This window comes from Falco peregrinus, chromosome 1 (genome assembly GCF_023634155.1).
Source record: "Falco peregrinus isolate bFalPer1 chromosome 1, bFalPer1.pri, whole genome shotgun sequence".
In the NCBI taxonomy this organism is placed as follows: Eukaryota; Metazoa; Chordata; class Aves; order Falconiformes; family Falconidae; genus Falco; species Falco peregrinus.
Window position 1 is genome coordinate 46,978,365 of NC_073721.1, and position 24,704 is coordinate 47,003,068.

The 24,704-nt window shown below is 62.1% G+C and overlaps 1 protein-coding gene across 4 annotated transcripts in view; it reads left to right on the forward strand.

Annotated features, from left to right (window-relative positions):
- The window catches only part of ABCA2 (ATP binding cassette subfamily A member 2), a 34,225-nt gene extending 9,714 nt beyond the window's left edge, over positions 1 to 24,511 (forward strand). For 2 of the 4 annotated variants that reach the window (XM_055815514.1, XM_055815520.1), the window contains 46 exons: positions 387 to 553; positions 770 to 897; positions 1,178 to 1,282; positions 1,755 to 1,940; positions 2,054 to 2,272; positions 2,838 to 3,169; positions 3,463 to 3,622; positions 3,853 to 3,981; positions 4,266 to 4,433; positions 4,719 to 4,815; positions 5,217 to 5,390; positions 5,480 to 5,582; positions 6,195 to 6,309; positions 6,668 to 6,858; positions 7,091 to 7,241; positions 7,541 to 7,745; positions 8,314 to 8,478; positions 8,777 to 8,957; positions 9,250 to 9,462; positions 9,774 to 9,970; positions 10,057 to 10,239; positions 10,691 to 10,875; positions 10,978 to 11,098; positions 11,358 to 11,648; positions 12,720 to 12,938; positions 13,116 to 13,218; positions 13,612 to 13,940; positions 14,486 to 14,699; positions 14,877 to 14,982; positions 15,338 to 15,449; positions 15,861 to 15,921; positions 16,183 to 16,357; positions 16,442 to 16,557; positions 16,827 to 16,974; positions 17,212 to 17,335; positions 18,134 to 18,266; positions 18,459 to 18,576; positions 18,710 to 18,888; positions 19,202 to 19,343; positions 19,681 to 19,815; positions 20,047 to 20,150; positions 20,425 to 20,517; positions 20,778 to 20,880; positions 21,041 to 21,178; positions 21,421 to 21,627; positions 21,885 to 24,511. In XM_055815514.1, coding sequence (XP_055671489.1) covers positions 387 to 553; positions 770 to 897; positions 1,178 to 1,282; positions 1,755 to 1,940; positions 2,054 to 2,272; positions 2,838 to 3,169; positions 3,463 to 3,622; positions 3,853 to 3,981; positions 4,266 to 4,433; positions 4,719 to 4,815; positions 5,217 to 5,390; positions 5,480 to 5,582; positions 6,195 to 6,309; positions 6,668 to 6,858; positions 7,091 to 7,241; positions 7,541 to 7,745; positions 8,314 to 8,478; positions 8,777 to 8,957; positions 9,250 to 9,462; positions 9,774 to 9,970; positions 10,057 to 10,239; positions 10,691 to 10,875; positions 10,978 to 11,098; positions 11,358 to 11,648; positions 12,720 to 12,938; positions 13,116 to 13,218; positions 13,612 to 13,940; positions 14,486 to 14,699; positions 14,877 to 14,982; positions 15,338 to 15,449; positions 15,861 to 15,921; positions 16,183 to 16,357; positions 16,442 to 16,557; positions 16,827 to 16,974; positions 17,212 to 17,335; positions 18,134 to 18,266; positions 18,459 to 18,576; positions 18,710 to 18,888; positions 19,202 to 19,343; positions 19,681 to 19,815; positions 20,047 to 20,150; positions 20,425 to 20,517; positions 20,778 to 20,880; positions 21,041 to 21,178; positions 21,421 to 21,627; positions 21,885 to 21,920 — 7,261 coding nt within the window. In that variant the 3' untranslated portion in view covers positions 21,921 to 24,511. The remainder of the gene's footprint in view (positions 1 to 386; positions 554 to 769; positions 898 to 1,177; positions 1,283 to 1,754; positions 1,941 to 2,053; positions 2,273 to 2,837; positions 3,170 to 3,462; positions 3,623 to 3,852; positions 3,982 to 4,265; positions 4,434 to 4,718; positions 4,816 to 5,216; positions 5,391 to 5,479; positions 5,583 to 6,194; positions 6,310 to 6,667; positions 6,859 to 7,090; positions 7,242 to 7,540; positions 7,746 to 8,313; positions 8,479 to 8,776; positions 8,958 to 9,249; positions 9,463 to 9,773; positions 9,971 to 10,056; positions 10,240 to 10,690; positions 10,876 to 10,977; positions 11,099 to 11,357; positions 11,649 to 12,719; positions 12,939 to 13,115; positions 13,219 to 13,611; positions 13,941 to 14,485; positions 14,700 to 14,876; positions 14,983 to 15,337; positions 15,450 to 15,860; positions 15,922 to 16,182; positions 16,358 to 16,441; positions 16,558 to 16,826; positions 16,975 to 17,211; positions 17,336 to 18,133; positions 18,267 to 18,458; positions 18,577 to 18,709; positions 18,889 to 19,201; positions 19,344 to 19,680; positions 19,816 to 20,046; positions 20,151 to 20,424; positions 20,518 to 20,777; positions 20,881 to 21,040; positions 21,179 to 21,420; positions 21,628 to 21,884) is intronic. The other 2 variants (XM_055815515.1, XM_055815526.1) reach the window with 2 other exon arrangements.
- Positions 24,512 to 24,704: the final 193 nt, after the last annotated feature.

A 24,704-nucleotide genomic window follows, 5' to 3' on the forward strand; every position in this document is an offset into this window, starting at 1 on the left:
GCTTCTCCCTCCCATCCCGCACGCTTCTCCCTCCCATCCCGCACGCTCCGTGCCGGCACTGCCCCGCTGGGGACGAGGCGTAAGCCTGTGTGCCCCAAAGTGCTCGGGTGCAGAGTGCTGTGTCCCCGGGCTGCAGGAGATATCTTGACCCGTTCCCCTGTGGGCTCCCTGGTGCTGGGAGGAGGACAGAGGTGGCCCCTGGGGACACCTCGAGGCTCTGGGGCTTTCCTCTGCGCCCCAGTACCGTGGATTTGATGCCCTTGCCAGGGCAGCTCCTGGGGCAGCTGTGCCCTGTGTGTCCAGGGGGCTCGTCCCCTGCCAGAGCTCTGTGGAAAGTGTCCCCATCCCTCTGTCCCTGTCACCGTGGTGGTGCTGGGCTCTCGCAGGGTGACGCAGCTCCTGGAGCACCTCAGCGAAGCTGTGGAGCAGAGCAGCCTCTTTGACCCGCAGCACCCCGGGCTGGAGGAGGAGCTGGAGTCGCTGCGCCGGCGCCTGGAGGCACTCAGCAGCAGCGAGCCCAGCTCCATGGAGACTCACTTCAGCAGCCGAGCAGGTAGGTTGTGTCCTGCCTGTCCCCCCACTGCCAGGGGTGGAGATGCCCACCTGCCAGGCACCCAGCGATGGGATGGCACGTGGCAGCGCCCTGCCACTGTCCCACGTCGCTGCGTGCCAGGCAGGGCCAGCTGTGATATGTCCCCGGGTGGGGCTGTGCCATGTCCCCAGTGCTGGTGGGCTGCTCTGACCCCCCCCCCGCCTTGCTCCTTACCAGGATCCGGCTTCACATTGGCGTGGGCGGCCAAGGACCGGGGCGAGCTGCACCGCTTCCTGACACAGAACCTGTCCCTTCCCAACAGCACAGCCGAGCTGCTCCTGGGCTCCAGCGTTGACCTGGGGGAGGTGGGTGATGTCCTCTGGGAGGTGGGTGATGTCCTCTGGGAGGTGGGTGATGTCCTCTGGGAGGTGGGTGACCACACAGTGCCGCAGGGCTGGGCTTTGCACTGGTGAATGGGTATGTCCTGAGCCAGGCTGAGCCCTGACCACCAGACCCACGACGGCGAATCAGTGGGCCCCCAGCCAGGACTCATCCTGCCCTGCCACCCATGCTGGGGCATTGCTAGGCAAACGGGTGCCTCTGCTCCCAGCACGCTCAACAGCCCTGCTCCTGTCCCTGGTGCAGGTGTACCGCCTGTTTTTCGGTTCCTTTCCTTTGGTACCTGATGAGACCCATGAGCGAGACCTCTGGGATGGGTTTGGCCCCCGTGAGAAGATGACGCAGCTGGAGGTGAGGAGTGTGACCACGTGTGAGGGACTTGGTGGGGCAGAGCTCATCCTCCACATCCTCTCAGTGTCCCACCACAGGGCGATCTGGGGGTGTCTGTCCTGGCAGAGGGGATGTGATGGGATGCTGTCAGGTGGCCAGAGCAGGGATGGCTGGGTCCCATCCCGGTGCTGCCACCGGTTCCCCCAGTGCTTTGAGGCACAGCAGTGCCTGTGCCTCGGTTTCCCACTGCAGCGGGTGATGGCACTGCCTGGGCAGTGGCTCTGGGGAGAGCAGGGGGGACTATTCCCTCCTGTGGCTGGGGTGCGGGGCACCCATGCTCCCCCCCATCTGCACATCTGGTTTTCTTCCCCTCCCCTTGAGACTGTGGACATGGGTGCTGTGGGGACATTCAGGTGTGCCTGGGGGGACACACACAGAGGGGGGACCCCAGGGAGCCTCACCACCACCAGCCACCCCAATGGTCCCCTTGCAGAAGAGCCTTCCCAGCGGCTGGAGGAGCCTGCAGGAAGGGTTGGTCCACAGGGCACTGCGGGACCCCACGGCAGCCCCACACCGGCCGGTGCTGCTCCACTTGCTCTCCCAGGCCCTGGGTCTTGCCAGCACTACCTCGGTACCCACCGCCTCTGACAGTCCCCAAGCCTTTGTCACCGAGATGGAGGTGAGCACTGCGTGGGGTGAACGGGGGTGAGCGGGCAGCTGCTCTGCCAGGGCGGGCACTGCGACAGTGCCCCTGTAACCGGGGCTGTGCCCCCCTGGCTCCCTGCCCTGTAGGGTGTCCTCTTCACTGGGCCGGTGCTGGAGCAGCTGACATGTGAGCAGAGCCTGGGGGGGCTGCGTCGCCTCCTGCGTGTGGCCCCCGGGCAGCAGCCGCTGCTGCAGGCGTACCGGGCACTGGCCTGCAATGGCAGCCGGGCTGCTCGCCGGGAGCACTTTGCCCAGCTGGCCACCGAGCTCCGGGACCAGCTGGACACCCCCAAGATCGTCAGCAGGGTGAGAGCGGGGCTGCGGGCTGTGCCTCCCACCGGCTGTGGGGTGGGCTGTGGGGCAGGGACAGGTCCTGGGCAGGGTTTCCCTACTCATAGGGTTGTGTGGGGACCCCTCCTGATCACCCTTTTACCCCACATAGGCACCCCCTGCCCAGTCCCAGGGCGGGACCCCAGATGTTTCCCCCTGCTGGCACCTGCTTGGACGCTGCCCGTTGGATGGGGCTGGGTGTCTCCAGCATCCTCCAAGCATGTCCCCACAAGCTGCTGTCCCTGAGAGCACAGCTCTTCAAAGCTGGCTCTGAGGTTCCTTTCCTCATCCTACCCGAGCCTGACGTGTCCCTTGTGGTCACAGAGGACCACCCTTCCTGCCTGGGGGACATCACAAGCTCCCCCACAAGACCCTGCCAGCGCTTGCCTGCACCCCTGCTGCCTGATAGCCATGGATGCACAGCAATGAGTCCAGGGCCCCAGCTGGGCACAGCTTGAGCCTTTTCACCAAGAAAGTGGACATGCCGCCGCTTGGGGTCTGCCTTGGTCTGTGGTAACCCCTTGCCTGCTTGTCCTTGCAGCTGAAGCTGGATGAGGTAAACAGCACAGCTGCCCAGCACCGCCTCCGCGCCCTCCTGGAGGACCTGGTAGAGATGGAGAAGGTTCTCCGTGACATGGACATCCTCTCAGCGCTGGCCAAGCTGCTGCCCAAGGGAGCCTGTGCCAGCAAAGCCCCAGCACCCACTGCCAACAGCACCAGCTGGGCAGGCACCAACGCCACGTCTGGCAACGCCACGGCAGAGGAGGAGGGTGCCAGGGATGGCCCAGCCAGCAGCGACAACCCCCAGGGGCAGTTCTCGGCATTTGTGCAGCTCTGGGCTGGGCTGCAGCCCATCCTCTGCGGCAACAACCGGTAGGAGCCCTGGGGGCTGGAGGGGGCTGGGTCCAGGTGCTCTCTGATGGGGATGGGGGTGTGGGAAAGCCCACCCTGCCTCTGCCAGTGACCAAGCGTCCTGGTCGTCCCCCGAGGGCACGCAGGAGGTGCGTGCTACGCTGCATCCTTGTGCCATGGCTGGGGGAAGCTCCCCGTGCTGGGGAGCACCGTGGGGGTCAGCATGAAGCCCCCTCGTAGGCAGGGGTGGGGGCTGCCCGCCGTGAGGGGAGCTGGGGCTGGAGCAGGGTTGGCAGCCGGAGCCCCCTTTGCAGGACGATCGAGCCCGAGGCACTGAAGCAGGGCAACATGAGCTCGCTGGGCTTCACCAGCAAGGAGCAGCGAAACCTGGGTCTCCTCGTGCACCTGATGACCAGCAACCCCAAAATCCTGTACGCGCCTGTAGGCACTGAAGTGGACAAGGTCATCCTGAAGGTGAGGGTGCAGGGGCCTGGACCCCCATCCTTCCTTCCACCAGACCCGCTGGGGAGGGACCTCCTTGCCCAGATGGGCTGAGCGGGGAGTCGGAGGGCAGCTGCCCTGGCCCTTGCTGGGGTAGCGATGCCTGCTGGGAGGTGGGCAGACACCTCCATGGCTCCTAGCTGTCCTGGGGAACAGGGGGCCTCCTGCTTCTTCCCACTGTGTGACCTTCCTCGCACTCCCAGGCCAACGAGACCTTTGCCTTTGTGGGCAATGTCACCCACTATGCCAAGGCGTGGCTGAACATCTCCCCTGAGATCCGTGCCTATCTGGAGGAGGGCAGGCTGCAGAGGCGCATCCGCTGGCTCCAGCAGGTAGGACAGTGTGGTGGGGACCAAGCCTGGCTGGGCTGCACTGCCCTGGAGGTGGGAAAGGGATGTCCTGCCCCCAGGCACTTCATGGCTTCTTCATGTGAAGCTCCTGGGTGCCCACCCTCCTCTTGTGAGGACCAGGCTGGTTCCCTGTGCAGGGTGGATGCTGTCCCTTCCGTGTCCCCAGAAGGAATGTTGGGTCCTGTCTGTGTCCATGGGGAGGACAGGGGACTGAGAGGCATGGTGCACCTCAGCTTCTCCCTCCTATGTCTCCCTCTCTGTCCCAGTTCACTGCTGACCTCCACAAACACCCAGAGATCCTGAACGTCTCCGACAGCGACGTTCTCCACAACTTCCTCAACGGCAACTTCTCCCTGCCCAATGCCAGCGTCCTGCTCCAGCAGCTGGACACCATTGACAATGCTGCCTGTGGTTGGGTCCACTTCATGGCCAAGGTGAGGTTATGCCCGCTGGTGGGAACACGAGTGCTGGAGCAGCACCTGCCACCCAGCTGCAGGGTCGGGTTCAGTCAGACCTCTTTATGCCTGTGGGATGGGAGCCCTGGAGAAGTTCGTGGCTTCTGCAGTGGAGCTTTGGGGTGGATGTCAACGGTGTTGGTGCACCATCGGGTTCAGGGCCTCGCAGGGTGGGTGTGGGTGGCACATGCTGCATCGTGTGTAGGGTCTGTGTACTAGATCTGTTGGGGCAGTGGGGTCTCACCAGCCTTCCCCTCCCACTAGGTCAGCGTGGACATCTTCAAAGGTTTCCCAGATGAGGAGAGCATCGTCAACTACACGCTGAACCAAGCCTACCAGGACAACGTCACAGTCTTTGCCAGTATGTTCCTGCGAACCAGCCCCTTTGCAGGGGGGGTCCCTGAAGCCATGTCTTTCTCCAGCTGTGCTCTGGGCTGGAGCCGCTGGCTTTGGGGTGTGGCTCCCTTGGTTCATGTGTTGGGTGGATGAGTTGACCAAGAACCTTGCAGTACCCATCCTCTGCCCCTGGCCGAGCCCTGCCGGGCGCAGCCCTCTGCCACTGCCCTGGCTCTCCCACCACTGCTGCCTGCTGTCTACGTGCCCTTGCATCCCATGCCAGGGCCATGCCCACGTTCCTCATCCATGGCAGCCCTCATGGCGCCTTGGCTGGGACACGCTGAACGCTGCCCGTTGTTGCGGGCCAGCTGGTGTGGCCATCTCCCGTGGTACCAGCGGGTTCCCTGCCTCTCCCGCTGCCTGCAGGCGTCATCTTCCAGACCAACAGGGACGGCTCGCTGCCCCCCCATGTCATGTACAAGATCCGACAGAACTCCAGCTTCACGGAGAAGACCAACGAGATCCGGCGGGCATACTGGCGGCCCGGCCCCAACACTGGTGGCCGCTTCTACTTCCTCTACGGCTTCGTCTGGATCCAGGGTGAGTGCCAGCTCCCTGCCATAGCTGTCCAATTCCCTGGCCCCTGCCGGCACTGCCCACTCAACTTGTCTTCTCCTCCTCCTCCCCAGACATGATGGAGCGTGCCCTCATCAACACATTTGTTGGCCATGACGTGGTGGAGCCCGGCAACTATGTGCAGATGTTCCCGTACCCATGTTATACCCGGGACGAGTGAGTAACACCTGTGTGGGCAGGGTAGGCAGGGGCAGGACCTTATCTTTGCAGACTGGGACAATTCAGCTGGGAAAAGGGGACAAGTCTGGGGGCCTGAGAGAAACTGGTGACAGCGATAGTGATGAGCAACCAATTAAGCCCCGTTCCTTGGACCACCAGGCTAGGCAAGCACGGGTAGGATTTTGTGCCCAGTTCACAGCTGAAGTGAGGAACTCATGTCTGTGGGGTGTCTTGGAGGACAAAAGACTTGGGAAGAACAAGAGGAGTGTAGTAAATGGATGGCGCGTTGATCTGTTGGTGGTTATTGAACACAGTGGTTTGGAGGAAGTCCCAGAGCCTCCAGCCCTCCAGGACAGGAGGGTGGGTAGGACGCCATCCACACCAGGGTAGGCAGGGTACCAGGCCAAGCCTGTAGCTGCTGCCTGCCAGGACGCTACCTATGGGCTAATTGGAGAAGGTCTTTCAGGGTACTAAGATGCTGCTGGACTGGAGGGCTGGTTGTCCCTGGCCAGTGGGAGAGCCCCTCTGCTGCCCTGTGCCCCAGGGTCTCTCCAGGTCCTGTGGTGGTGCCACCATCCAGCTCTCCTCTCTCTTCCTCTACCCCACCAGCTTCCTCTTCGTCATTGAGCACATGATGCCCCTGTGCATGGTGATCTCCTGGGTCTATTCGGTGGCCATGATGATTCAGCACATTGTGACAGAGAAGGAGCATCGCCTGAAAGAGGTGGGGATGATGGGAGAGATCCCTGGGGTGGAACTGGCATCTGTGGGCTCGAAGTTCTGCGTTGCATCCCTGGTCACCTTCTCCACGTTTCTGGGGTGTGTGAGCTGGGGTGGGTGCACATCCCACATCCCTGGGCTGATCTGGTCCTTCAGAGTGTCTTGGGCACAAGCCTTGCCCAAGCACCAGAGGCAACTGAGCCTGCTGGCACCCTGGCACAGGGTGCTGTGGCCTGCCTGCTCCTGGTAGCCCCTGGGGGACCCCTTGGTGTGCTGCCCATTGCTCCCTCAGCCCCAGCGAGTGAGGCAGCAGGGATGTGCAGGGTAGGGGACAGCCCTGCTGAGAAGTTTTGGCCTCACAGGTGATGAAGATGATGGGCTTGAACAACGCAGTGCATTGGGTGGCTTGGTTCATCACCGGCTTCGTCCAGCTATCCATCTCGGTCACAGCACTCACCGCCATCCTGAAGTATGGCAAGGTCCTGATGCACAGCGATGTCCTCATCATCTGGCTCTTTCTTGCCATCTATGCAGTAGCCACCATCATGTTCTGGTGAGCTGCCTGGTCTGCTCTGTGTGGTGAGGGGGCATGGCCAGCACCGGGGTCCTTGTGCCGTGGGGCGAGGGTGCTGGGAGCTGTGTGGGCAAGGGGTGGTGGAGGGGCACAGGCTCCTCCAGCCAGCTAATTTGAGGATCCAGTTTATCACCTCAATGCCATCAAAATAGGATGGTGGGGGGAAAGCCCTGTTGGGGTAGTATCAGAGGTGACGCTGTCCTCCCTGCAGCTTCCTGGTGTCGGTGCTCTACTCCAAGGCCAAGCTGGCCTCTGCCTGCGGTGGCATCATCTATTTCCTCAGCTACGTGCCTTACATGTACGTGGCCATCCGGGAGGAGGTGGCACATGACAAGATCACAGCCTTTGAGAAGTGCATCGCGGTGAGTTGGCTGCGGCTGCTGGGGAGGTGCTTGGCCCCAGGTTTGCCTCGGGCACCCCATGTCCAGTACACGGGCCACCATGCTGTCACCAAGCCCTGAGCAAACCTCTCCCTGTATGAACCAGCTCCCCATGGGGCTTTGGAGGCATCTCCGGAGGGTTTGGTGCCTTCCGGGGCAGGGAACATCTCCATGGGGCTGGGTGGGGCAGCACTGGGTAGGAATTCACCCTAACCTGTTCCTCTGGAGCTGGCCAGTGGTTCCTGGTGACATCCCATTCTGTTCCCTCCACCTCTCCGCAGTCCCTCATGTCCACCACAGCCTTTGGGCTGGGCTCCAAGTACTTTGCTCTGTATGAGGTGGCCGGTGTGGGCATCCAGTGGCACACCTTCAGCCAGTCGCCCGTGGAAGGAGATGACTTCAACCTCCTGCTGTCTATGATGATGCTGATTGTGGATGCTGTAGTGTACGGGGTGCTTACGTGGTACATCGAGGCCGTGCACCCGGGTATGTGTGGCATGAGGGCACCTCTGGTCTTACGGGAGCCTCCTCCCTGGGGATGCTGCTGGTTCCTGGCAGTGCTCAGCCCTGACGTGGTGGGGTTTGGTACAATGTGCCTTCAGGGTCCCCCATGTGTGTCCTGTTAGGGTCACGTTCCCGCATGCCCTGACCCACTGGTGACACCAGCAGATTACTTGGAGATCTTCAGTTGCATGTCTCAGTTTGCCGGCCAGCTGTAGCAAATCCAAGTGTCCATGGCTGGAGCACTCTTCCCCCTCGCTGGCCGCCTGGGCAGGAGGCTCTCCTGCTTCCTTTGCTTTCCTAGTAAAACCAAAGCCTGAGCCAGACCCAGCCCAAAGGACTTTGGTTCCTTGCGCAGCCCAGCAGCGTTGCCCTGAGCCCACCTCGCCAGGACACCTGCAGCACCCCCACCCCCGCAGCGATGTCCCTGAGCTGGGGAAACCTCCAAGCCCATGCCCATACCCGTGCCAAGCTCTGCCCTGGCCCTCAGCTGGCTTCCCTGTGGGGTACGGGTGCGGGATTGACCCTGACTCCATAGGGGATGTGATTGCAGGCATGTTCGGCTTGCCACGGCCCTGGTACTTCCCCTTCCAGAAGTCCTACTGGCTGGGCAACGGGCGAGTGGAGACCTGGGAGTGGACCTGGCCCTGGTCCCGCACCACCCGCCTCAGCATCATGGAGGAGGATCAGGCCTGTGCCATGGAGAGCCGAAGGCTGGGTGAGGGCAGACGGGCAGCAGTGGGTGGCACTGGGGTGGCCCTGGCTCTGCCGCGGGGTCTTGTGACCATGGACCTCCATGTGTCCTCTGTTCCCTTGTCGGGGCAGGATACTGGGCTGGGCACTGCTGCCTGTCCGGGAGCTGCTGCCCGTGGGGTGGGACAGGGGAAGCTGGCGAGAAGCAGAGGGGGAAGGGACCACGAGCCAGCACAACCACAGTGGGATGGAGGTGGGGAGGTTCACCCGGTGGAGAGCCCCCCTCCACCTCCCAGCTCCTCACCATCCCGCTCTTGTGGCAGAGGAGACAAGGGGCATCGAGGAGGAGCCGACCCACCTCCCCTTGGTTGTCTGCATTGACAAGCTCACCAAGGTCTACAAGACAGACAAGAAGCTGGCGCTGAACAAGCTGAGCCTCAACCTCTATGAGAACCAGGTGGTGTCCTTCCTGGGGCACAATGGCGCAGGCAAAACCACCACCATGTGAGTGCCTCTCAGGGTGGACGTGGGCTGTGTCCTCCTGGCCAGCTGTAGTGAGTGGGGAAGGGGCTGCAAGATGTCCTTGCAGGGCCCTGTGGCAGCTGGTGCCGTGCCCAGAAGACAGCAGTGTGGCTGTGGGGGTGGCACAAAGGGGGACAGGCAGCGGGCACATGGACCTGTACTGGCATTGCTCTGCCTGGGGCTCAGCAGGTGCTCCTGGAGGTGGTGGTTGGGATTGGGACCAGATGGAGGAATGTGAGGTCCCTCACATGGTTGCCTTTCTCCATCCATCCAGGTCCATCCTCACTGGCTTGTTCCCTCCGACCTCGGGCTCGGCTACCATCTATGGCCACGATATCCGGACAGAGATGGATGAGATCCGGAAGAACCTCGGCATGTGTCCCCAGCACAACGTGCTCTTTGACAGACTGACGGTGGAGGAGCACCTCTGGTTCTACTCGCAGCTCAAGAGCATGGCGGAGGAGGAGATCCGCAAGGAGATGGACAAGTAGGCACCCTCCAACTCCTTTTGCCCTGTCTGTGCCTTTTGCCTGAGTGGGTCCCCTTCCTGCTGGCTGAGCCTTGGTGGGTGACCTGGTAGCAAAGATGTCCCCTGGAGCAGCTTCACCAAGCGTTTCCCAAAACTTGAGGTACCAGGCTGTGGAAGCCAGCAGAAGATGCTTCTGTAGCCTGGCTGCAACTGGGCTGTCCCAGCAGCCGAGGGCTGTAGGTACCATGCAGGGAAGAGGTGTCACAGTATGTGACAGTAGGTGCCAGTATGGCCCCCTGGCATCCCTGGTGTTTCTCTCCTGTCCCCAGGATGATCGAGGACCTGGAGCTCTCCAACAAACGCCACTCCTTGGTGCAGACGCTCTCGGGAGGCATGAAGAGGAAGCTGTCGGTGGCCATCGCCTTTGTGGGTGGGTCACGGGCTGTGATCTTGGATGAGCCCACAGCCGGTGTGGACCCGTACGCTCGCAGGGCCATCTGGGACCTCATCCTCAAGTACAAGACAGGTAAGCAGAGGTGGGCAGAGCCCAGCATTGCTCCTCTGGCTGCTGGTGGCCCTGGCCTCTCCACTGAGGCTCTGTGCCACCGTCAGGGAGGACCATCCTGCTCTCCACACACCACATGGATGAGGCTGACCTGCTGGGTGACCGCATCGCCATCATCTCCCATGGCAAGCTCAAGTGCTGTGGCTCCCCCCTTTTCCTCAAGAGCACCTACGGTGATGGCTACAAGCTGACAGTGGTGAAGAAGCAGTCTGACATCAGGAATGGCACAGGTCTGGAGGGCGGTGGGACCCTGTGTTTAGAGGAGTAGGTGGGAACAGCCCTTTTTCAGCCCAGGAAAGGAACAAGAGGTCAACACCGCAGTGCTCCCACTCCAAGTTTCCTTAGCCACATGGAGGACAGAGAGGGACGGTACAGAAGTGTAGGAGGTGGCATGGCTCAGCCTTGACCTCTCCCATGAGAGTCCCAGGTTAGACCCTGCATGGTGGCATTTGCCTCCAGGTGCTGGTTCTGTCCAGCCCATGGGCTGCCCACCGAGTTGTCCAGTGCGGGCTGTGGCACAGAGCACTGTCCCCAGGCAGGGCAGGGTGGCCAGGAAGCCACCAGCACCCCATGATGGAGGCTGGAGGAGCCCCTGCAGCATTGTGATGTAGCGTGGACGTGGTGGGTCCTGGCGGGAGGCCAGGGGCGAAGCGGCTGACCAGTGCTCCCCCTCTGCCACAGAGCCCGGCCAGCCACACAGCCCCCCAGCCCACTCCTCCGTCAGCCCCTGCTCTGAGCCTCGCGTCTCCCAGTTCATCAAGAAATACGTGGCCTCCTGCCTCCTCATCTCGGACACCAACACTGAGCTCTCCTACATTCTACCCAGCGAGGCCGTCAAGAAAGGCTGCTTTGAGAGGCTCTTCCAGGTACCCGTGGGGGCTGGTGGGGTGGGCAGGCAGGCGGTTGTGGGGGGACGTCACACTGTGGGGCACCTCCTGCCCTTCTCATGTGGCACTCTGCCTCGGCAGCACTTGGAGCAGAGCTTGGAGGAGCTGGACCTCACCAGTTTTGGGCTGATGGACACCACGCTGGAGGAGGTCTTCCTGAAGGTGTCTGAGGAGGACCAGTCTCTGGAGAACAGCGATGTGGGTACGAGCGTTGGGAGGGCATGTGGTGCTGTTGGGGGCTGGCAGGGAGCTGTGTGCCTTTGCGTGGGCTTGGGGGCTCCTCTCCCCTTTCTGTGTGGCTGCAGGAGTCCCAAGGGGAGAGAGGTCTTGAGCAGAGCCCACCCCAGCCAAGGGCAGCCAGTCTGCTCCACTCTGGGTTTGCAGAGCAGATCTGTCCCCGCTCCGTGCCATGCTGCAGTGAAAGGTGGCATAGCCGGTGGCAACCCCGCTTCTCCTTTCAGACATGAAGGAGTCCAAGAAGGACATCCTGCAGCCACCTGCCCCTGGGCTGGACCTGAAGCCTGAGGTCAACGGGGAGGCCCCGGCCGAAGCGGCTGTGCCGGAGAAGCCCGAGGTGGAGCTCAGCAACTTGGTGACCTGCTCCAAGCTGGCGCAGTCGCAGGCATCCCTGCGCTCAGCCTCCTCGGTGGGCTCCGTGCGGGGTGACGAAGGTGGGGCTTATTCCGAATTCTTTGGGGATTATGCGCCCCTGTTCGATAACCGGCAGGACCCCGATAACATCAGTCTGCAAGGTTCGTGCTGCCGGTGCCTGGCCAGCGGCAGGGGCCGGGGGAGGCGCTTGGCTGGGACACGGAGGGTGGCCGGGGCAGGGGCAGTGCCAGTGCCTGTCCCTGCACCTGGGCAGGGCACGTGGGGGTGTGTGGGATGGGGGGCTGTGCTCCTGGGGCCAGACCCCGTGGGGGGTCTGATGATGCATCCACTGATGCTGCACCCAGAGAACCGCAGCTTGCGTGGGAGGGCTGGGAATGGGTGTTTCCACCAGTTTGCACCCCAAACTGGCAGGGTCTGTGTGGGAGGGTCCCATGCTGAGACGCGGAGCCAGAGGCGCAGCCGGCGTTAGCTCTGCCGTTTGCCTCCCTCGGATCCCACGAGTGCCACCTTGCAGACTCGCCCCACTAACATGCTCCCTCCCCACGCTGGCACCCGGTCGGGTTGTCTCCTCTTGGCCCTTGGGCACAGAGTTGTCTTCCAGCTGGTGGCTTTGCCCTCCATACCCTGACCCAGGCCTGGGGCTCTCCCGACCCAGATACTGGGATTGCTGGAGGACGGAGGGTGCAGGCAGGCGCCCTGAGGCTGCTTTTTTATTCACAGATTTTTTTTCTGGGTTATCTCAGCAGCTCTTATCATGATTAATTCAGGGATTTGCCACCCACTGCCTCCCTGGGCAGGGCTGCTCTGAGTGCTGTGGTTTAGGTTGGGGGAGGCAGAGCTCCCTGAGCCCCCAGCTTGGTGCCTGCTGCCTCGCCGGGTCCCCCCACCACCAACCCATCCCTGCCTGCGCTGACCCCTCACCTGCTGGGAGAACCGATGGGGAAAATGGAGGGGTTATGCCAAAAAGCACCAGTTTAAGTTGTTTCTTTAGAACTATTGTCTAAATTTCGTGTTTTGGGCCAAGAGGAACCCACCAGCCAGCTGCCCTGTTTCACACCACGGTGTGCTGCGACTCGCTGGCCATCAGGGTTGGGTGCTGCCCTGTCCTTTGGGGCTGCTGCGCCCAGCTTGGTGCCCAGCTCGGCTCCCTGGGGGCCAAGGCGGGTGCAGGAGCAGCCGTGCTGGGGGCTGATGTCCTTTTCCCCTCCCAGAGCAAGAGGCAGAGGTGGAGGCAGAAGACCAGGACCTGGCTGGGCAGGGGAGCTTCAAGCTGGAGGGCTCGTGGCTGAAGCTGCGGCAGTTCCACGGGCTGATCGTCAAACGCTTCCACTGCGCCAAGCGCAACACCAAGGCCCTCTTCTCCCAGATCCTCCTGCCCGCCTTCTTCGTCTGTGTGGCCATGACGGTGGCACTCTCTGTGCCCGAAATAGGTGTGTGTGAACCACCCGCCTGCTGGGGCTACTGGTGACCCGTTCTGCTTGCCCCGGTGTGGCCAGTGTGGACACTGGCTGGGGGGAGGACAAGGACAAGGCTCACAGGTGCTCATCAGTCCGTCTCTACGCGGCGGTGCTGTGGGTGTGAGCAGGTTCCCGTCCTTCTCCCCACAGGTGACCTGCCACCACTCATCCTCTCACCATCGCAGTACCACAACTACACCCAGCCCAAGGGCAACTTCATTCCTTATGCCAATGAGGAGCGGCGCGAGTACCGGTGAGAGCTGCCGCTTGCTGGTGACCAGCATCCCGTGTCCCATCCCCATCCCTGTTCCTGTCTCCATCCCTGGGACTGCAGTGGGGGGGCAGCAGGGGAGGGCAGTCCACAGCGGGGCTGGTGCCAGGGCTGGCTCAGGCTTGGAGCAGTCTGGCTGGCACCACGTCACCTTGCAAAGCAGCCTCCATCCTCCCCAGAATGTCTCTGGTGGGGGTACCAGCCCTGACGCTGGCTGCAGTTGGCAGCTCAGCTCGTGTCAGGCATGGACTGTCTGTGCCTGTCCAGCCATAATAAGTGCCAAGGCTTCAGGGAGGTCCCAGCAGAAGATGGCCAAGGTGATGAGACTCACGTTTCCTGCCCCTTGCTCCTCCTCACCTACTTCTCTCCCCACAGCCTCAGGCTGTCTCCTGATGCCAGCCCCCAGCAGCTGGTGAACACCTTCCACCTGCCCTCTGGGGTGGGGGCTACCTGCGTGCTCAAGACTGCCTTCAACAACACTCTGGACCAGCCCATGCAGACCCTCAACCTCAACAGCAACGAGTCCAAGATGTTGGCGGCCAAGTACTTCGATGCCATGTGCATCGACTCCTTCACCCAGGGCCTGCCGCTCTCCAACTTTGTGCCGCCGCCTCCATCCCCGGCTCCCTCTGACTACCCCATCTCAGTGGATGAGGAGCTGCTCCATGCCTGGAACTCCACAACCTTCTCCTCTGCCATCAAAGGTATCATCTGTGCTTGGTGCTTGAGTACGTCCGGGCCTGGGATTCATCTCTAGCAGGGAGATTGTCTTTCCATGGCAGAAGCAGCTCCAGGGACCCCTGGAAGTGCCCATCAGTTTGGCCACAGCAGAGCATCGCATCGCTGGGCTGAACTTCGGACTCAGAGCTGGTGCTGGTCTTCGAGCACTGCTCCCTGTTCAGCCCCAGCAGTGCTGATGGAGCTCTCTAGGGTGGTGACGCCATTGAGAGCCTTGTGGCCAGCCTTGTCACCCTCACTGGGTCCCCAGCCATTCCCTTCTCCAGCCACACTTCATGCCCCCTCTCGGAATCGTTTCTGTCTGCCCAAAGTTTTTTGCAGTGTCCATCTCTTGGTCCCTCTAATCACCAGAACACACAAGCTCTCTTGCAGACCAGACTCTGGCCAGAGGGCAGAGCTCTCCCTCCCTCCCCGGCCAGGCCCCCCTTGGCTCAACCTCCTGCCCCCACGTTGTCCCAGGCAGCCGGAGCAGGCAGGAGCCTGGCTGTGAGCTGCCCTCTTTGCTCCTCAGAGACCGTGACCTCAGCTCCTGCCTTGCCCCGCATTGTCCATGAGCCCATCAAGTGCACGTGCTCCATGCAGGGCACCGGCTTCTCCTGCCCCAGCGGTGTGGGGGGCCACCCCCCGCAGATGAAGGTGGTGACAGGGGACATCCTGGCAGACATCACAGGGCGCAATGTCTCTGAGTATCTGCTCTACACCTCGGACCGCTTCCGGCTGCACAGGCAAGAGAGAAGGCTGGGGGGGGTCTGCCCTGTGCCGTGGAGCAGGGGTGGGGGACCAGGAACTTGGGGACACCTGCCCGGGGTGCTCACGGGAGCCAGGAGCATGCTGAAGCCTAGCCTTGCTCCCGACAGCAGAGGATGGTGGTCACAGCCTCTTGGCGGTGCCTTGTCCCACAGGTATGGGGCCCTCACCTTCGGCAACATCCAGAAATCCATCCCGGCGTCCTTCGGGGTCCGGGCTCCTGCCACGGTTCGCAAGATCGCTGTCCGGAGAACGGCCCAGGTGGGACCGCGCTGCGCTCCACGGCACATGGGAGATGGGTGGGCAGCGGCATCCATGGCACGGGTGGAGAGGAGACGGGGCCAGCCAGTAGTGTCTGTGTGGCCGGGACCCCTTGCCCACAGTGCTGCAGCAGTGCTCTCCACTGAGGAATCTGGTGGGGGTCTTGCCCCGTGGGGCTTTTTGCAGCTCCCACCCCAGCGTTTCTGGACCAGTGTGGTCAGGGGTGTCCTGCTCTCCTGGCAGCTCTGAGCCCGGGAAGCCTGCCCTGTGGGTGTCGCACCCATTGTTCCCTTCCAGTACATCTGCCATGGGCCCAGCTTTTGCCACCTCCCACTACTCTTCTCTCCTCCTCCAGGTCTTCTACAACAACAAGGGCTACCATAGCATGCCCACCTACCTCAACGCTCTCAACAACGCCATCCTGCGAGCCAACTTGCCCAAGAGCAAAGGCAACCCTGCTGCCTATGGTAAGAACCTGAAGGTGGTTAAGGACAGAAGCGCATCAGGAACAGCTTTAGGGCATGGTCCAACCAGGATCTAAGGTGCAGTGTCCCCCTTTGGACCAAGTGGCGTAATGGGGGGGGTCACAGATATGGGCTCGGCAAATCTCTTTGAGGTCTGGGCTGGGGCAGAACATCCCAAAGTGCTGCCTGAAGGCACCCGGGTTTGTGATGTGTTTGAGGATGCTTTCTGCCAGCTGGTGGGGGGAGGGCTTGGCCTCGAGGTGCCTGGTTGCTTCAGACAGCTCAGCTCCTGCAGAGCTGCAGGGAGGAAGCTTGTCCTCCCACTCAGAGCCAGGACCGGGCAGGCTGGGGGCAAGATTGTCTGTCCTGAGCCAGCTTTCATGCTCCCGTGTTTCTTCTTGGGCTTTCCTGCAGGCATCACAGTAACCAACCACCCCATGAACAAGACGAGCGCCAGCCTGTCCTTGGATTACCTGTAGGTCCAGGGGGTGGGTTTGAGGGAGGGTGGCTGTCCCATGGAAGGGAGGGAGCTCCTCACTGCGGTTTGCAGGGGAACGCTGAGGCTTCTGCCCTGCAGGCTGTGTGGTGGGGGACCGGGTGGGTGTGACGTGAGGGTCCCTGTGCCATGTGCGCCGCCCTGTGCGCAGCAGCTGTCCCATACCAGGATGGGTGGCCCTTACCAGTGCTGCAACTGAGGGTGATGGGGTCCCTGCTCTCCTCCTTGCTCCCCATGCAGCCTGCAAGGCACGGATGTGGTGATTGCCATCTTCATCATTGTGGCCATGTCCTTCGTGCCAGCCAGCTTTGTGGTGTTCCTGGTGGCCGAAAAGGCCACCAAGGCCAAACACCTGCAGTTTGTGAGCGGCTGTGACCCTGTCATCTACTGGTTGGCCAACTATGTGTGGGACATGGTAAGCAGGGCGCATGGCCCCACTGGCTGAGCCCCCAGGCTCGGGTGGGTGGGTGGGCAGTCACAGAGTTTCTGTCTTCTCCAGCTGAACTACCTGGTGCCGGCCACTTGCTGCATCATCATCCTGTTTGTGTTCGACCTCCCGGCCTACACCTCTCCCACCAACTTCCCCGCCGTCCTCTCCCTCTTCTTGCTCTACGGGTATGTTGCTCAGAGGGCTGGTCGGGGTGCGCTGGTGGGTCCCTCCAGTGCCCCATCTCCACTGTGGCTATACAGGTGGGATCTGCCCTCGGGACTACCCATCTGGCTGATGTTCTGCAGCTCCAGTGGCTGGTGGGCTGCAAGGGCTGGGGTGGGAGAGCCTGGAGAGGATGGGGCTGGGAGATGGGTGATCCCAAGGCTCAATGGCTGGTGCTGCCCAGCGCCTCTCCTGCCACGCTGATGTGCGCTCCTGTCGCTCACCTTGCCAGCTGGTCCATCACCCCCATCATGTACCCTGCCTCCTTCTGGTTCGAGGTGCCCAGCTCTGCCTACGTCTTCCTCATCGTCATCAATCTCTTCATTGGCATCACAGCCACCGTCGCCACGTTCCTGCTGCAGCTGTTTGAGCATGACAAGGTATGGGATTCACAGGTCTGCCTGGGGCCACCAGGAAGGGGGAAGCTGCCATCGGGCTGTGGGACAGCTTGGGCTGGGAGAGACCTCAGGAGATCTCTGCTCCAGACTCCTGCTCCCAGCAGGATCAGCTATGAGACCTGACCAGGCTGTATCTTGGTGGGGATCTCAATCCTACCATGTGTTTACAGTCCTTAGGGATGTTTCTGATGGTTGTGTCCTCTCTGCATGTCCCCACAGGATCTGAAGGTGGTGAACAGCTACCTGAAGAGCTGCTTCCTTGTATTCCCTAACTACAACCTGGGCCACGGTTTGATGGAGATGGCCTACAACGAATACATTAATGAATACTATGCCAAGATCGGTATGGCCTCATGTTCCCTCCCTTGCTCCAGGGCATGTGGAGCTGGGGGGGACCACGGTGCTGGTGGGACCCTGCTGGAAGGGATCCACCTGCCCTGTGGGGCTTCCCAAGGCCTGGAGCAACCTGGAGCAAAAAGCCAGGGGGTGTGAACGAGACTAGTGCTCAGGAAGAGCCGTGCCTGAGGGTCAGCCGTAGTGTGGTGCTGGTGCTGCAAAAAGTGGTTCCTTGGGCCATCCAGAGTAGCAGTCCCCCAATGAGAGGAGGCTGTGAGCCCTGGCAGTGTCGCGTGTTTCTGCTGCTGTTGCACACTGCCTGTGGTGGGGCCGTACTGTGACGTGAGGGGTGGGGACTGCAAGGGCTCTTTCCTCCCAGATGTGGTCTCTTGCTTGCAGGGCTGCACTGCCCAGCCAAAACGAGCCTTTGGCTACTCTCAGCTTGAGCTCGCCCTTGAAAATCTCTTGTTCTCTGCTTCTCAAGTAGCTTCTGTATCTAACCTGGGTGCTGCTGGCATCATGGAGGGCAATTCTGGGGCAGGATCTGACATCCTTCCAATACCTCCTCTCAGTTGGGTTGATTTGTCCTACTGAGGTTCAACAGTTGCAAGATGGTTTCAACAGCACACGCGCTGTGAATGGGAAGCCTTGTTGTGACCAGCCCCGACTAGCGCAGGCGGCTGCGGCAGGGGAGGGAACACAGGAGTAGGACAGTGGCATTGTTACAGGCAGCCTCAAGAGGTACAACCAGGTTGTCCCCATGGGAAGGTGTCCCCGGCCATTCTCTCCTCTTCCTCCCACTCAGGGCAGTTCGATAAAATGAAATCGCCCTTCGAATGGGATATCGTGACCAGGGGGCTTGTTGCCATGACAATCGAAGGTTTTGTCGGCTTCTTCATCACCATCATGTGCCAGTACAACTTCTTCCGGAAGCCCCAGTGAGTGCAGCTGGGGAGCGGGGGGCAGGCTGGGGGGGCTGGCCACAGGGAATCCACTTTGTTGTCGGGACCCCTTAGCCCAAGGCTGCCCCTCCCGTGGGTGCAAGCTGGGGACCTGCCCATCCTCAGCAGGGATGCGGGCAGGAGGCTCCCAGGCCTGCATCGCCACCCTGCCCTGTGTGCCCTCCCAAGGCGGCTGCCTGTCTCCACCAAGCCCATCGAGGATGACATTGATGTGGCCAATGAGCGGCACCGTGTCCTGCGTGGCGATGCTGACAACGACATGCTGAAGATCGAAAACCTCACCAAGGTGCGGCAGCGGTGATGGATGTGCCAGGGCTGCGTGGACACCCCTCGGAGCCATCCCACCCAAGGGCTGTGGGTCAGGGCTGAGGGTCCAGGTACCTTGTGGTGGGCTAAGCCCCCACCCCCCGCCCCACCAGGTGTACAAGTCCCGCAAGATCGGGCGCATCCTGGCCGTGGACCGGCTGTGCGTGGGTGTGCGGCCTGGGGAGTGCTTCGGGCTGCTGGGTGTCAATGGCGCGGGCAAGACGACCACCTTCAAGATGCTGACGGGGGATGAGAGCACCACAGGCGGAGAGGCCTTCGTTAATGGGCACAGGTCAGGGGGCACGGGCTGGGTAGGGGGTGGGGGCTGCCTGCTGTCCTGGGGATGGGTTGGGGTCTGCTTGGGGGCCTCCCAGGACAAAGCAGCATGAGTGTGCCTGTGTGGCTCCATGGGAAGCTGCAGCCCTGTGTCATGCTGGGCTGGCCATCATCTGGGGGGTGGCAGCAAGTGACACTGGCTCTTGGCCAAGGCTGCCTGTTGTGGGTTACCTGGTAGAAGATGCTCCAGTATAAAGGCATGTGAAAGGGGGGTGAGCAATGGGGTGCTCCCAAAAAGCAATTTCTTCTCCCCATGGCACCTCACACAGCATCCTGAAGGAGCTCCTGCAGGTCCAGCAGAGCTTGGGCTACTGCCCCCAATTTGACGCACTCTTTGACGAGCTGACGGCCCAGGAGCACCTGGAGCTCTACACCCGCCTGCGCGGCATCCCCTGGAAAGACGAGGAGCGGGTAGGGCTCGGGGTGGGCAACTGTCAGCACGCATGTGCTGGCACTGTGCCATGGGGATGGCACCAGCGGGGACTTGAGCCAGTGCTGCTACCCTTATGGCAATGCCACCCCAGTGGTGCACCCACGTGGGGTGCTGGGGCCAGGCACACGCACTCGCAGGCACCCACCGATGCTCGTGGCTGTGCCTGTGGGCTGCCGTAGGGCTCCCCTGACTAGCACATTGCTTGTGGTCCCCTTGGCAAATGGGCTGTGCTGTGGAGCCCAGCTGCTTGCCCGCTGCCAGCTCTGCTGGCCATATGGCCTTGGTAGGGTGATGGCAGCCCCCCGTGCCTTGCAGGTGGTCAAGTGGGCACTGAAGAAGTTGGAGCTGACCAAGTATGCTGACAAGCCTGCCAGCACCTACAGCGGAGGCAACAAGAGGAAGCTGTCCACAGCCATCGCGCTGATCGGATACCCAGCCTTCATCTTCCTGGTGCGCCCCGGGCTCCAGCACCCTGCCCGTGGGGTCTTGTTCCCACCCACCATGTCCCTGGGGCTGACACTGGGCTAGGGTGGAGAAATTACCCTGTGCAGGAGCTGCCTGCCCCCAGCTCTGCCCCCAGTGTCCTGGGCTGTGGGATGGTGTCCTGAGGCTCAAGACAGGAAGGGGGTGGCAGGGTCCCTCCAGGGGCTTGCATGTCTGAGGGTGCTGTCCCTCTTCCAGGATGAGCCCACCACAGGGATGGACCCCAAGGCACGGCGCTTCCTCTGGAACCTTATCCTGGATGTCATCAAAACTGGTCGCTCCGTGGTGCTCACATCTCACAGGTCCAGAGGGGCTTCTGGCTGTGCCCACGATGCCCCTGAGCACCTGGGGTGCTGTGTGGGTGGGAGGGGGCTCCCCAGGGCATGACATCTGGCGGGAGCGTGGGGAGCAGCGGAGGGAGCCTGGGAGGCTCTCTGTTTCCTTTTCCCACCCCTGCTGATGGAGCCACGGCACCCAGGTGATGCCCTGGGGAGTTTGGCTCCCCACCTGCCCCAGCTGTGGCCCCTGGCACTGTCCTGCAATGCCACCCCGCTGAAGCCTGCTCTGTCTCCCCAGCATGGAGGAGTGCGAGGCTCTCTGCACCCGCCTGGCCATCATGGTGAACGGGAGGCTCAAGTGTCTTGGCAGCATCCAGCACCTGAAGAACCGGTAAGAGCCCAGTGGGGGTCTTGTGTGCGCTGTGGGGCAGGAGGGGGCTGGGCCCCCATGGCAAGGTGACCATGTGGCGCCCATAGCGAGATGTTGGTCCTTTGTGTGGGTGCTGCTTTGGAGGGTGGGCAGGGGACAGGCTCACTTGAGCATCCTAGCGCCATACCGGTGGGTTGTCACCTTCCGTGGGGTCAGTACTTCCCCGCAGAGGTGTGTGTGTGTGGGGGCAGGTCCTCACAGGGTCCCTTGTCCCCATGCAGGTTTGGCGACGGCTACATGATCACAGTGCGCACGAAGTCCAGCCTCAACGTCAAGGAGGTGGTGAGGTTCTTCAACCGCAACTTCCCCGAGGCCATCCTCAAGGTGAGCTCTCTGTGGTGGTGGTGCCATCCCCTGCTAAGTCCCCACCTTGAGGTGCAAGCAGCCTTCATCCCCCAAGGGGCACCTCTGTGGGATCCCCCACCAGGTGATGGGAAGGGGTCTGGGAGTGTGGGCTCAGCTGTCACCTCTGTGTCCCCTGCAGGAGCGGCACCACACCAAGGCTCAGTACCAGCTGAAGTCGGACCAGATCTCACTGGCACAGGTCTTCAGCAAGATGGAGCAGGTGGTGGACGTGCTGGGCATAGAAGACTATTCTGTCAGCCAGACCACACTGGACAACGTGAGACCTGGGATGGTGTGGGCAGCTGGATGCTTGTCCCCAGGGAGAGTGGCCATGCCAAAGTGTCTGGCAGAAATTACCTTTGGGAGGTGGAGATAGGTGGGGGGCATGGTGGTGGCCACAGTCCAGTGGGATGTGCTGGAGCCTGTCCCCGATGGCACAGATGGCAGGTGAGGGGCAGCCAGGGGCTGTAGGTGCGCTGGGGGGTGGGTCCCTTGCAGCCTCCTGTCCCTTCCTCCCAGGTGTTTGTGAATTTTGCCAAGAAGCAAAGTGACAACCTGGAGCAGCAGGAGACGAGCCCCAGCTGTGCCCTGCAGTCACCCCTGGAGCGCGTGCTGAGCCTGCTGCGCCCTCGGGCCGCCCCCACGGAGCTGCGGGCCCTCGTGGTGGAGGAGCAGGAGGACCTGGAGACTGATGACGAAGGCCTCATCAGCTTCGAGGAGGAGAGGGTGAGAGCTTGTTCCCAGATCTGGGTGTCCCTGATCCCAGCTGTGTCTCTGCCATGGGGCACTGGGGCTGGATGCTGCAGCACTGGGTCTCATCCAGGGACGGGGAGGTGGTGGGGCCAGGGGTGGACCACAGAAGGCTTTCGGGGAAGGGTGCTGGCTCCCCCAAAGCTGGATCCCAGCCCCAGCAGCAGTGGGGGTGCTGGGCAGAGCAGGCAGCCCCTGCCCAGCCTGAGCCCTGCCTGTCTCCATGCCTGCAGGCTCAGCTCTCATTCAACACGGACACGCTGTGCTGAGACCCTGGGGGCAGCCACATCCCCTGGCTGTGAAGCCACCGAACCCTTTTGGCTTCTCCCCTCCCTTCGCCCTGTCGAGTGGAGCTGCTGGAGCTGCTGTGGCCAGAGGCACGTGCCAGGGAGGACATGATGGGTATGGCGCCAGCCTGGATGGACCTTGTGAGCCACTGCCCGCTGGGTGGCCTTTTGTCCCCTTCAGCTCCAGGGTGGTCACTGTGTGGTGCTGGGGGCCACTGTCCTCGCCCGGTTCGCCAGGCCAGCACGTGCCACAGATGGAGACTGCAGAGAGAAGGATGCGGCTTGCTGACAGTGCTGCCAGCCCCGTGCGCCTGGTGGCAGAGACAAGGTCTTTGAGCGGTGCCTTTGGTTGGAAACCCGTGTTGCACCTGCCCTGGGGACCCTCAGCTGTGGGGGCACCCTCCCACCCTGGCATTGGCACCACCCCAGGCCTGGCCCTGGCAAAGCCAGAGGAAGGACGGCTGCTTTCGCCTTGTTTCCATCACCCCTGGCTTGGCGCTTACCCTTGGCACTGGGAGGAGCTCGGGGTCTGGTGCCACGGGGGCAGGAGCTCTGGTGCTTCACCCACGACTGATTTCTGGCACTGATGGGATGTTGCTAGGGACCTGCCTGAGATGGGAGCCTCAGCCCCACTGGTGTGTCCTGCCCACCCACGCTGCTGCCACCCAAGGGGTCCAGCCACCCCCAGCCTTGCCATGTGGGCAGAGGGGCACGTGGTGGGGCAGAGGGGTATTTCACAGGGTATTTCACACGCTGGCACCAGCTGTTTCTCCCCTCTGCCCCCAACCATGTTCCTCCTCCCAGAGCCCCTCACCCTGCCTCCTGCCTGCTCTCACCGCCCGCTTCCCCCACCACAGGGCATTGCTGCAGTTGTGCCACCTTTCTGCTACATCCCCCTCCTTGTCCCCCTTGCCCTGGCAGTCATTGTTCAGCATCTGGCTCTCTACAGGAGCCACCTGCACTGGTTTCTTACTGTTGGGTCACTGGTGGTACTGGCAGGGGGGGTGCTGCACCCCAGGAGGGCTTTTGAAGCTGGGAGTGGGGTGGCCTTGAGGTATGAGGAAGAGACAGGCCTGGCTGGGTGCTGGTGCAACCTGGCAGTGGTGCCTGGGGTGGGGGTGAAGGGAGGATGGACTATGGCAGTGGGGCCAGTAGTGTCACCTGGGGCTGGTGGGCGTCACTGGGGCCAGCAGTGGCACCCCCTTGGCCAGCAGTGCCCCTCCTTTCTGCAGAGGGTCCTGCTGCCTCATCACCCACAGGGACCATGGCTGGCACCTGCATCTCAGCAGCACCCTGCAGCTCTCCATGATCTGCAGCCATGCCCAGAGGCAGAGTGATGGGAGGACCCATGATGCTGACCCCAACCACATCCCCCTCTGGATGCCCTAGGCTTTTGCAGCACCCCAGGGTGGCTGTGCCCAGTCCCCCCTCCTTGCCAGGGAGCACCCAGTGCCAGGCTCCCCCTGTTTGCCCCGCTGCCCTTCCTGCCTCCCTGGCCCAGGCTTGGCTGGATGCCCTGGGCTAGCTCCTGCTTGCCAGCCAGCGGGCAGCACCAGGCAGCCCAGCTCGCTGCCATGGGGCAGCACAGCGCGTGGGGAGGCAGGGTGGGGGCAGCCCGGGCCCCACCTGGGTGCAGGAGCAGACCCAGGTGGCAGCTGACCCTCCACTGTCCCTGTGCCCCCTGGTCTTGCCAGTCCTGTATGCCACCTGCTATAGATTGTGATACAATATACAGTATTTTCAATAGGGGAAAAAATGGGGGGGAGATAAGCTCTATTTTCAGATTTTTCAGACCATATTTTTTTTAATGGCATACTGGAAACGGGCTGGTCCTGTGGGTGGGCAGCTGCCACCTAGGGTGCCCCCTGCTCCCTTGCTGGGCACACTCTGCCTTCCCTAGGTGGGCGCTGGGTGACAAGCCAGTTTGGGGTTAACCTATTGCAACGAAGGAGAGGGGATGATGATGTGTTTGGGTCCCCAACTGTGACCTCGGTGGTGGCACCCCATGGGCATGGTGCCCTTTGTCCTCACCCCCCACCTGCCCCACAGCCCTGTTGCTCAGGGCTCTTACAGGGCTCTGGCACTTCGGGTACAGAGCCCTTTGCAGCCCTCCCATCCACCAAGCTGCCCCCACCCACGCCACGCCACCCCACCCCATGCCACTGTCCCTGTCCCCATGGCTTTCCAGTGGTCAGTGGAGATGCTGTTGTGCCCCCGGCACGGCATGCTCACGCAGCCTGGGTGGCCGTGGTGGTCTGCCTGCCCTGGGCTGGGGGCTGCCCAGGCACAGGGGACACCCCGAGGGTGGCAGTGGGAGGGCATTGCCCCAGGACGGGGGTGGCTGCTGCCTTAACACTATTCGCTTTGTTGAGTTTGGCCCCGCTTCTGGCCTCGCCTCCCTCTGCACGTCCTTGGCCACCAGCCGTGGGCACAGCGCCGGTGCCACGCACGGCCCCGGGCACGGGGCACCCCGAGGGGTGGGGACGCCTTGGAGGAGCCTGTACATTGCTAGCAAAAGAAACAAGATGAAATGTGAAAATAATGATCGTTTTAAATAAAAAATAATAACTGGAGCCAGCTGCCAGGGCTGGGTGATTGGGGAGGAACAAGGTTGGGCAGGGTCCCAGGAGGGGTTTCACAGGGTGGGGGTGCAGGAGCCCACTGTGGGCAGAGGTTGCCGGGGCTGTACCCAACCAACACTTGGTGTCTTCCAGGGTGGGTGGTGGGGCTGGCGGTTGGTGCGGGGTGTGAAGCCCTGCAGGGCTC